The sequence below is a fragment of the Plasmodium relictum genome (assembly GCF_900005765.1).
Source record: "Plasmodium relictum strain SGS1 genome assembly, chromosome: 14".
In the NCBI taxonomy this organism is placed as follows: domain Eukaryota; phylum Apicomplexa; class Aconoidasida; order Haemosporida; family Plasmodiidae; genus Plasmodium; species Plasmodium relictum.
In genome coordinates, this window is record NC_041692.1 from 644,287 (window position 1) to 657,178 (window position 12,892).

General features: G+C 17.9%; 3 protein-coding genes across 3 annotated transcripts; 2 read left to right on the plus strand and 1 right to left on the minus strand.

The window, feature by feature from the left end:
• Window positions 1–1,535: 1,535 nt before the first annotated feature.
• PRELSG_1417500 (conserved Plasmodium protein, unknown function) lies at window positions 1,536–6,422 on the plus strand (the record flags this gene model as incomplete). The annotated part of the gene is made up of 1 exon (XM_028679232.1): window positions 1,536–6,422. The coding sequence occupies one exon, from the start codon at window positions 1,536–1,538 to the stop codon at window positions 6,420–6,422; it is 4,887 nt and encodes a 1,628-aa protein (XP_028534966.1).
• A 536-nt stretch (window positions 6,423–6,958) lies between these two features.
• Window positions 6,959–9,319, minus strand: PRELSG_1417600 (protein phosphatase PP2A regulatory subunit A, putative; the record flags this gene model as incomplete). The annotated part of the gene is made up of 1 exon (XM_028679233.1): window positions 6,959–9,319. The coding sequence occupies one exon, from the start codon at window positions 9,317–9,319 to the stop codon at window positions 6,959–6,961; it is 2,361 nt and encodes a 786-aa protein (XP_028534967.1).
• Window positions 9,320–11,809: 2,490 nt separating this feature from the next.
• On the plus strand, window positions 11,810–12,205 carry PRELSG_1417650 (hypothetical protein; the record flags this gene model as incomplete). The annotated part of the gene is made up of 1 exon (XM_028679235.1): window positions 11,810–12,205. One exon carries the CDS (start codon window positions 11,810–11,812, stop codon window positions 12,203–12,205), a length of 396 nt encoding a protein of 131 aa, XP_028534968.1.
• Between the last annotated feature and the right edge of the window lie 687 nt (window positions 12,206–12,892).

Genomic DNA, 12,892 nt, shown 5'->3' on the forward strand with positions numbered 1-12,892 from the left:
TAGGAGATAAAAAAAAAATCACAATACTTTAAACATTCTAATAGTTCTACTTTAAATAAAGTAGATAAAATAATGGGCTTTTACAGTATACATAAATTTATAATTTTTTTTTTTTTTAAATTATAATAAAAGGTAAAGAAAAAGAAATTCTCTTTTATATTTTCTAGAAAAAATAGTGTGCAAACATAAGAAAAAAAAACTCCGCGTCCAGTAAAATAATTCTATGAGAAATTTTTTCAAAAAAATATATTTTTAGAATTCTATAATCTTTCGAAATTAGAAAAAAAAGTTTTAAGGTGCGTATATACATCAAAATTGTTATTTTCTTTTTTTTTTTTCTTTTTTACTAATTTCTCTTCTCAACTGTTTTTTTTTCAGTCTTATTTTTTTATTTTAATAATTATTGCTTTTTTCTTTTTCTTTTTCTTTTCCTTTTTTTTTTTTTTTTTAATTATAAAATTTTCATCTCTTCATTAAAAGATACAGTTTTATGACACATTTTATGTATACATATATTTACCTATAGAAGACATTTAAAAAATAAAGAAATAATAAATAAAATTTAATAAATACTATGTTTTTCTCACTTTTCTGCTTGTTTTATACTATTTTTTTTTTTTTTTAATTATTAGTTGAACTAATAAAAGGATTTTTATTTATATAAATACATTGTTCTATTTTTATGTAAAAGTAGAAATGAATCTATTATTGTTCATAAATTTTTTTTTTTTTATAACCCTTTTTTATTAATTATTATATTTTTCAACTAATAATAAATATTTTTCAAATAATAGATATGTATCTTAGATAATTATAAATATATTTCAAATAATAAATAATAAATGATATTTTTCAAATTTTTTTCTTTATTTATTCTATTTTTTTTTAATATTCGATTACTTGTATTTTATTATCTATTGTTCTTAATCTTTTTTTTTATCCTTAAAAAAAAAAAAAAAAAAAATATATATATTATACTTTTTCTTAGAATTTAGTCTTATTTGTATTTTTTTATGTATCAATTTTTTGGGGAAATTTATTTCATTTATTAATTTTTTTTTTGAAGTTTTTATTAAAGTAATTTTCTTCATATATAAGATATAAGATATAATATATATATACATTTGTAAAATAAAGAATATTTCATAGAAGTAATAAAAATATTCTAATTAAAACAATTTTTTTTATTTTACACCTTATAACTTTATTTTATAAAAGAATATAAAAGGCTAATTAAGTAAAAAAAAAAAAATTACTAGTTTTATTAGTTTTCTTGAGTAAACATAGTACATATACTCATTTCTTAGATTTATTTTCCTAAAGAATAAGAAAAAAAATATATATTTTATTATATATATATATTATATATTTATTTATTTATTTATTTATTTTTTATTTATTTTTTTCCCTTTTTTTTTTTTTTGTTACCTAAGAATATATTACTTCAAGTAAAATATTTAGATTATAAGAATCTATTTTCCTTCTAATATATACACATATTTATAATTAGAATGAATTCGCAATATAACAATTTTATGAATTTGTCAATTGAAAGATATCAAATATTAAAATCAACAAAAAAAAAAAATAGTAAAACGTATTTAATAAAAAATAAAAAAAAATTTATATATGATGAGAATAATGCTTATAAAATTATTACATATAACAAATTTTTTATGAATAATAGTAATATCACAAATAATAGTAAATTATTCAATACAAGCTCAAGAAATTATGAAACTGTATTGAGAAGAAATATAATCTACATAAGGAAACAAAAGATAAAAAAATTACATTTCTTGCCTGAAAATTTAGATTTTTATATGAGAAAAAAATGTACGTATCATTCGAAAAAAAGGTTATCCGAAGATAAAAGTTTAGAAAATTACAAAGAAAATAATAAAAATAGCAATGATAGTAATAATAATAAGAATTTAAATATAACTAATAATAGCAATAACTATTTTCCCAATTCTGATGATAGTAGCAATTTGAACATAAAAGTAAAAAAGAAAAATTGTTTATTAAGAAATATTAAAAATAATATAAGTAATAATTCTAATATTAAAAAGAAAAAATGTGATAATGCTTCTAACTTTGAAAATGGTAATTTAAATAATGATACTGAATTATATAAATTATCCAGTGATCTTATAAAAGATAAAAAAAAAAAAAAAAAATTCAATTATATAAAAAATTATAATTCTCATTACATTAAAAATGATTTATCAAGAAAAAAATTAAAATTTAAAAATATAAATAACAGCTGTTTATTAGAATCAAATCGTATGCCTATTAGTAACAAAATGAAAAAAAATTTTAAAATTAATAATAAAAAAACTAACGAAATATTATTAAATAACAAAAAATTTTTAAATATAGATTTATCGCTTGATCAGAATTATACTAATGAAATTAATTCTTCTAAATACTTAAATAAAGCTTCAATCAATAATAATGATATTATTCCGTTAGAAAATAACAAAAAATTAATAAAAAATGAGGTAGATTTGTCTCTGTTTAATGATGAAGAGAAATATAGTGAACGGAAAAATATAGAAAGTAAGGAAAATTTAAGAAAGGATATTTTTGAGATACTATCAAAATATAATTTAATTTGTGATATAAATAAATATTATGATATAATAGAAAAAAGAAAAAGTAAAAATATTCTCAATTCTAAAAACTATACAGATAGTGAAATAGAAAAATATATGTTATCTAAAAATAAAACTAATGCTGATAAAGATATTTTGGGAGATTTTTATATAAATAAATGTAAAGGAGATTATTTTTATATAAATAAAGATAATACTAAAAACAATTTTAAAAATATTATAATAAAAGATTTAGGTTTCAAAAAAAGGATCGTTAATTCATTTAGATGCAAGGATTGTTCAAATGAAATTTTAAATGAGAAATTAAGAGATGATCTTTCTGAAAATCCAAATGTATGTTGTCATTTAGACAAAAACGTATATACAAGTGTTCCCAGAAATATTAAAATTTTAAGTGGATTTTCTAACTATGAAAAAGCGTTAAATGAACAAAAAGGAAACTATGAATCTAACTTAAACAACATTATAAATAACTTTAACTTATTCATTGATTATTCTTCTTTAAGTACTTGTTCATTAAATAATGTAGAAAAAAAACAAAATAATAAAATAATACATACAAATGAAAATTCTACAAATAATGAAAAAAAAAATTCAGAAATAAACATAGATTATAAAAATATAAAACCAATAAAAAAAAATTTCATAAATAAAACCACAATGTGTGATTATAATATAAATAACATAAATATGTGTGAAAGCACTACAATAGATAAAGAAAAAACTAAGAACAAAGAAAAATTAAAAAAGAATAAAAATTTAAAAAGAAATTTAGATAATGATTTGAGGTATAATTCAAATAAGAAAGTGAGGAACTATGAATATTCTTTAATTAATTTTAATATTTATAAAAATAATGTAACTGATATATGTAAAAATAATAGTTACAATACTTATGTATTAAAAAGTCTTGGTAATTCTTATTTAAAAAATAAATTAAATTGTAAAGATACAAAAGTAAAAAATGTGAATGCTCCAGTGGTAAACACTTTTAATGGGCATTCCAATAAATTTAATTCAAACATAAAGGATATATTTAATTATAAAAATAAGAAATTCAATGAAAGCGGAAATGAAAATTTTAAAGCTAGACTTATAAAAAATGAAATAAATAAGAAATTGGATAATACAAAGATTATCATAAATAGTAATGAAGAAAACAATTATATGAAGCAAGAACAAAAATATGATAAAAATGATAGGGAGAATATTGATAATTATAAAAATGATAATAAAAATGTTAAATACTGTAAAGTTAATAACTTTATTAACACAAAAAAAAATTCCTTTGAAAAAAAAAGTATAAATGATACTGATCATTCAGTTAATCATGAAATCAATTACGCTCATTTTCTAAAAGATAAGAATATTGATATTTTTGATTTAGACTTATATGATATAGTAAAACTACTGGAGAAAGAAAGAATTGAAAATTTATATAGTGAAGAAGAATTAAAGAAATTATTAATTCCCGTAAGTGGAGTTTATTATGATGAGAATAAAAAAAATTGGATATGTAAATATATCGATTTAAAAAATATGAATTATGATGAATTAAGTAAGTATTTCTTATTAAAAGAACAAAATAACGTAGAAAATTGGAAAAAAAAAATATTTTCTGCAAAAAGTTGCTCATATCATGAATCTAGACAATTGGCATTGGAATTCAAATATAAGCATGCTAAAAAAAAATACAATATTTTGAAGAATTTAAGTGAAGAAGAAAATATGTTTTTTGAATCAACTAGTTACTCTACTGAAAATGAGAAATACATAAAGTTTAGAGACAAAAATAAGCAAGATAATGATATGAAGAAAGGAGAATTAAAAAAAGAGCAGAATGGAGTAATAAGAGAAGTGGAACAGAAAAAAGAGGAAACAAAAAAATCATTTTGTTGTGATAATAAAATGAAGAATTGTAATTTATGTAACAATACAAATAAAAATTTGAGTAATATAAATCAAATAAATTTAAATCAAACATTAAAAGTATTAAAGAATGAAGTAACACATGAATTGCATAGGCCTTTACTAAATGCTAATGGGAATGAAGATGACTCTATTAACGTAATAAAAACTGATAAAAATAAGAATAATTGCAGCATAGACATGAATATTATAAGTAATAGTGATATAACAAATTTCAATGATTGTAATAATGTAGTGGCAAGTAATGATAAATATTGTTTAGTAAATCAAAGGGAAAAGTTTGACAATTATAATAAAATTAAAAATTATACATATGAAGATGATCAATCATATATTAATTTTGAAAAAAAAAAGAATTTATGTAAATTACTGGGTGTAAACTTGTCAAATGACATAGAAGAAAAAATGAAAAATTTATACAAAGAAAATATATTTTATGAAAAAGAAGAAAAAAAATGGGTCATAAAAATATATGAAAAAAAAAATAACATACTACTTTATTTCAAAGAATTTGATTGTAGAGTATTTGGATTTTTATATGCCTGTTATTTATGTATAGAACACAAACGTTTATATTTGGACTATTTTTTAAATGAAAAAAATTATAATTTTTTGATCAAATTAGTTTATAGGAATTTTATAAAAAGTAATATATATAACACAATAACTCGACAAATAAATTTAAACAAAAATCATAATTATTCTTTAAAAGATAATGAAATTAAAAGGAAATCAAAAGTAAAAAATTCAGAAAAAGATAATTTAGAACCAAAAAGTAAAGAAAATGAATATTTAGAAACAAATACTTTAGAAAAAAATAATATAGAGACAAAGAATTTAGAAGCAACATACATAAAAACGGATTTCGAAGAAGAAAACTTAATTTTTTATAACACATATAATAACTATACAGAAAAACTTAAAGATCACAAAAATAAAAATTATAAGAAAGTAGAAAAAGATAATATTATTATAGATGAAAAGATTAATCCAAGTAACTTTCAAAATACAAAAAATGAAAGTTCTAATAAATTAAATGATATTTCTTGTTATTTAGAAAAAAATTTTGAAAAAAATTTTAAAACTATGAATCCGGATTTAAAATCATATCAAAGCATTAAATATACAAAGCATAATCATGATATAGAAAATGAGAAAAAACAAGTTGAAAGTATTGAAGAGAAAGAAGAACAAAAAGAACCGTATGTTAAAGCAATAGAAGAAAAAGAAAATGGCGATGACAGAAAAAAAGAAGAAAGTTATAACTTGAATACAAATAACAGTATTACATTAAGCTTAAATTTTGATAGCAATAATAGTGCAAATGAAAATAATAGTAGCAATATGGATGTTATAAATTTAAGCAAAAATTACACAATAGAAAATAATGAAGTTTCAAATGTTCAAGTGAAGAATATTCATGAAAAAAATGAAAAAAAGAAAAAAAAAAAAAAACATTCTTTCTTTTATAAAAAAACAAAAAATGTAAGGGATCCACTAGTATATTTAAAAAATAGCAATGTAACATCAGACATAATGCAAGAAGAAAAAAATAATTTGATAAAATTGGATTCTTATGTAGATATATTAAGTCAAAAAAGTGATATAGTATCATTAGCTAAGCAAACTATTCTTCTACTTTTAAAAGACATTCTAAATTGTATTCCATTTCAAATGGCTCCTTCAATAACTTCTAAAAAAATTTATGATCAAAAAATCCAAGCTCACATTAAATTTGTTTATCAGTCAAAAAATCTTTTTGATTTAATGCCTTATTTTTTTATATTCAAAAATATAATTAAACAGAAAACTCTTCCTAGTAATCAATCATTATACATTTGTAATGTTTTACTATATGCCTTGTTTGAGGCATAAACATATAAAAAATATGAAAATAAAAATGATTTATAAAAATTAAATTCTATTAATCATTAACATATCTTTTCTGTTTGTGATTATATATATATTACACTTTTTTTTTTTTTTTTATTTTTATATTAGAAATATATGTAATAATTTTTATAATTAATATTTGTTTTTTATGATATTCATAATTCCTTAAATAGTTTGATGTCAAACTATTACTAATTATATATATATATATATATAACAAAGAATAAGATAATAAAAATTGATATTTAGAAAAAATATATATACATATATATTATTTTTATATTTTTTTTTTTTTTGTTGATTTTTCAAAAAAAATAATTAAAATTTCCAAAAACGAAATAATAAACTAGATTTTACAAAAAAAAAAATAGAATGCAACAAACTAAAATTTACCAAAAAAATAATGAAATAATGTTCATAGATATATATATTAATAAAAAAAAAATTATTAGAAAAATATATGCATATAGATTAGTATTTCATATAATTAATGATAATGTTTATGTAAAATAAAAAATTCATTTAATTGGTTTACATACAATATTAAAAGAATTTAAAGAATTCACATAAAAAAAGAAATCATTATTTTTTAAAGAAATAGAAGCTTTTGATACGTCACAATCGCTATCAGTACTTAAAAAATTTATCGTGTCTGATAAAAATTTTAGAATAAATTCACAACTTTTTTGGTTTGTTTCTGTATTTTTCATGTTGTCATAAAAAGAAATTGAGGAAGTTGAAGACGAATTAATTAGAAATGAATCATTGCCATTCATAAGATTGGTTAATAATTTTGATTTTTTTTCTAAATTATGAAAATATTGAGAATTATCTTCATTTGAATTAAAACTTTCTTGGTTTTCTTTATTTTTTTTATTAACCATTCCTGTAATATTATTAGTCAATTCATCATACTTATTATTTTTTATGATACACAAAACATACTTAATATACTTGTTAACATAATAAATCGTTTTAACTATATTATATCTAATATTGCTTATTTTGTCTTTACTCAATTCACTAATAATATTTAGAATATTATTTTCTATATATTTTAAAGGAAAATATATAATTAATTTTGATATATATTGTAAGCAAGTAATTCTCAATATATAATTACTAGATTGTTTTAAATCATTTAATAAATAAGTTATTCCATTTTCAAAAAAATTAAAAGTTTTATTTTTTATCAAAAATTCTAAGGTTTCAACCACTGAAATCCTGATAGAATAAACTAAATCTTTAGCACCTGTATCTATAAAATACCAGAAATCTTTATAATTAGAAGTTATATTTTCTTTATTTTGGAAAAAGAAAAAATGATCAAAAAATTTTAAATAATGAAACAAAGAATATTTTAATCTCCAATTTTTGTTTTTCACAATTTCATGGCATAATGGAATTATTATTTGCTTCATATCAAAATAAGATATAAGTTTCGATATTTTATGTAAACATATGAACAATTCAGATTTTAAATTGGTTTCTTCTATTCTAATAAAAAGTAGAAATAGAGGTAATATATATTCAATAGATCCATTTTTATCTAAAATATCTGGTAATGAGCATAATAATTTACATAATGATATTTTTAAATGCAAATTATTACTATCAATATCTCTTTTTAAATCATCGAATACCTCATCAATTATATTTACTGTAATTTTTGAACACATTAATATTTTATCTAAATTATTTAAAATGATACTACGCACATTACTATCTAAATCCTTTAAAAGTAATAATACTATCATAGATAAATCACTATTTTTTAGTATTTTTAAAATTTCATGAATATTATTTGCTAAAATTGCTCTTACTCTCCAACTATCGTCACTACATATACTAGTTAAAACATTTTCCAAATTGTTTACAAAATTTATATCATTATTTAAAACTTCACTTAATATCGTTACTGCACTTATTTGAACTTCATCTAATCCATTAATAGAATAGAAAAAATTTGAATATATTTTTTTTGATTTTTCCCATAATTTTTCTATAAGTAATATTTTTTCTTCGTCATCTTTTTCTTTTTCTATATCATTTTCTTCTCTTTTTTCAAATTTTTTTTTCTCCGTCTCCTTTTTATTGTCATCTTCCTTTTTTTCTCTCTTTTCTTGTTTTTCTTGTACGCTTCTATTATTTTTCATAAGTCTCAAAAAATCTCTTTTTATATTATCTTTATTAGCTTGATAAGTATCATTATTATCTCTAATTTCTTCATTATTTGCTTTTATTTGTTCTTCATTCTTTAGAGAATTGCTATAATTATTTAATTTATACTTGTATAATTTCAAAGTTTTTAAAAAATCACAAAATTTATCACAACATGATTTTTTTACTAATATACATTGATCTTGACATAATTCTATAAATAAGTAAGTACATATTTTAATATACTTGAATTGATTTTCATATATGCATCTTTCTATTATTAATGGTATTATTTTACTAACTCCAATACGATAATTATCACTTTCATTCTTGGCTAATTTTATTATTTTGGGATAAATCACATTTATCAAAGTGCTACTATCACATTTTTGTATGTAAATTTTAAATGCATTATAACCATTTATATTTATTTCTTTTTCATACCTTACTAAAAAATTTAATATTAAATCACATAAAAAATCACAGTTGTTAACATCATTTATAAAATTAGTTAAAAAAATTAAGTGATTTGATAATTCAATTAGAACATCAGAATCGTCTTCTATTATATTATATAAAAATTCAATTAGTTCATCCTTTGTTTTCTCATTACCAATAATTTCACATAATAATTTTAACTCTTTTACATATTTTAGTCGTATTTTACAATCAGATGACTGAATTCCATCTATTATTTCTTGTGCCTTTGAATAACACATTTTTTTTTTCTTTTTTTTTATTATTATTTATATTACAATGTGTATATTTATATATATGCACATATATGTGTATATTTTAAGTAACTATTTATATAATAATATATTTTTCTTTTTTTGTAACTTTTATAGATTTTTTTTTTTTTTTTACATGAATATCAAGTAAAAATATACATTTTCTTTAAACTATTATTTATGTAACACATTTTTTTTTTTTTTTTATAATTGAAATCATATATTTTTTCCCAGTAATCTTTAAATATAAAAAAATATATTTTCCTTTTAAACTATTTTTATATAAATAATTCTTTTTTTTTCTATTTTCATATGTATTTTATTAAGTTCTATCATGATGTTACGATATTTCATTTTTAATTTATTTTATTTCATTTTATTTTTTTTTGTACATATACATTTATTAATAGTGGATTACAAATTTACCTCTTGTTTTAACTTTTCCAAATAAAAAAATGGAAACAATTATTAAGCACTATCACTAATTAAAAACATATTATCTTAGTAATTTTTATTTTATAATTTTTTTTTATATTTTTCTCTTATTTTACTGATTCATATTCAAATATGAATTAAATAAAAAATGTGCAAATAAATTAACTGTTGATTAATGGGTTAACTTTTTTTATTAAATGTTATCTTATTCTTTGAAAAAAATTTTAAGTTAGAAACATGATACCTATTAAAAATTTACAAAAGAAATATATACTGCATTATGTACTTTTTAGAAATCTGTAATATAAAAGAGAAAAGTTATTACTATAAATCAGGTAATTAAAATTTCTTAGCTTTTATGATTAAATACAAAAAAATTATAATATATTAAAACAATTAAAATTATTTTAATATATTATAATTTTTTTATCTATTAAAAGATTCCTATTTTATTTTAACATTTTTTTTATTAAATCATGCTTTCTATATAAAATAATATTTTTTTTTTTTTTTCAAATATTTAAAAATACTATTACATGTGGTATTTTTTTCAAAATTTGTTTTATTATTCATATATTACTGTAGAATTTTGCTTTATCCTTTTACAATTATGTAATATTCTCATTATAAACTTTAATCTTTTAATATTAAACATATTTTTTTTTTAATATATATAAATATTTTAACATTTTTATAGTATCGTATTATAAGTTTAATGTTAAATATTATTTTGGGAAAAATAAAATAAAAAATTATTTTTGCTCTTTTAATATTAAAAAGCTAAAAAAAAAAAAGGGAATCTTTATTTATATACTTTTATTATATTACAAAAATAAAAAGAAGCAAAAAAATTATCTATTGTGACTTAGTTATATTACTAAAACCTATACTATTTATTATACTTTTTGCCTTCTGCTTTCAGAAATTTTATTTTTTTTATCATATATATATTAATATTTTCTAAATTAATTAAAAGATATCTTTATAAAAAGAAACCACGTTAAAAAAATTTATTTTATAAAATATGTAGAGCATATGAAAAATATGATTTTAAATAATAAAATATTTACATAGAAATTGTATAATAGAAATAAAAAAACAATTGCAAAAATTTTTTAAAATTAGGAAAAAAATTAAGAAAAAATAATTTAAAAAAAAATAAATAATAAAAATAGTAAATTGATTTATTAATTGGCACTTCTATTAGTTTCTAAATCTTTTTAGCTAATAAATTAATGCAAAAGATATTGAAATATTTCATTTTACACTTATATACTATAAAATAATATATTTAAGCTAATAATTTTTAAACTTCCGTAATGCACTTTATATAACTCATCAATTATTGCTTTTAAGACGATTCCTTTAATAAAAAAATACTTAAATTTTTATTGAAGATTTTGTTTACTATTATGTAAAAATAATTAATAACTAATAAATTTATATTAGTGGAACTTGAAAAATACGTAAAGATTAAATACTAATAAAAATATGAATAAAAAGAATTATTTTTGTTTTTCTTTTAAATCTTGAAATTAATTTATTTTCTAAAAATTAAATACAAAAAATTTTACAAAATTATTCCATTAAATTTATTATCGCAAAAAAAAAAAGATTATCTTTTTATCTTCCTTTTAGTGATAATAAATTTATTGAAAACAAAAAAAAAAAATACTTTTTTTTTTTTTTTTTGAGAGGTGAGCTCACTTTCTTTTATCATAAATTTTTTTTTTTATAAAAGTTGAAGGCATCTCTAAAGTCATAAAAAAAAAAAAATGCACATATCTGTTTAAGATATTGTAAATACATTTCAAAAAAAATTTAAATATTTTATTTTAATTGATTCAATTACTTTTATTTACGTCTTTATACAATAAAATAAAATAATATTTATGAAAAAAAAACTCTAAATTATAATAATTATATAAAAATTTAAATTGAATTTTCTTCTTTTATTACCTTGCGGGATTTCATTTTTTATTACTACTTTTAATACATTATAAAATTTGTCTCTTTTCTTATTAATTAAAATTCTTTTTTAATATGAGAAAACTTTATTTATTTTTATTTTCTTTACTCATATATATTTTTTTATTAATAAAATGCAGAGCGGAATACCCTATTAATCCTGCATATTATCCAGATTTATCACATTGTGAGAATGTAGGAAAAAAAATCGAACCTCCCAGAAAAAGTAAAGCATATATACTTAAGAAAATTTTACAAGGTTTGGGGATTGCTATATTAGTAATGACATCTGTATCCTTAATAAGTGAAAATGTTGCTCTTCGTACCTTAATAAATGAAAGAGACAGAAATGAAAGTCTTTTAGACTATGCAGAAGAAAGGTGGATACGAGATAGGGATGCACATTCAAAGAAACTAGATGAATTAAAATCATTAGTAGAAAAAATTGCTCAGAATAGTCCTAATAAGTAAAAATTATAACGTCATTAAGAATACTTTCTTTTTTTAAATAAAACAATGTTTATGTTAAAAAAATATACAGAAAAAGTAAAATATTTTTTTTCCATTAAAAAAATAAAGCACACAAAAAACAAAACTATAAATTTTTTAGATTTTTATTATAAAGTAATGCTACATGTATTTGCAAGTGTAAAAATAGTAAGTGTATTTTATGAAAATTTTGTTTTTTTCTTTTTTTTTATTTTTAATTTTTGATGGCCTTTTTATTTTTAAATTTAGTTGAAAAATAAAATAGTGTAAGTATTTTAACTTTATTTTTTTTAATATAAATACCGCGCCTATTGATCTTTTTTTTTCTACAAGATTTTAATATATTATGTATAGCATTATTTTAAACATATTAATAGATGCATTTACTAAACTTATGAAAAAGAAACTTGAATGCACTTTTAGTTCTTTTTTACCTATTTTATATAATATAAAAAAAACATTGCGAAAACTGTCTAAATATATTAAAAATAGTTAATTAAACTTTTTTTTTTAAATTAAAAATTTTAAGAATTTTTTTTCTTAAAATATTTCGTAGCTATGTATCTGTCATTATTTTGAAAAAAAATATGTATGAATATATTATTTCAATCATACAGTTGTGGTAAATATACTAAAATTAAGACGGATTTGTAAATTAAATTTTTATTT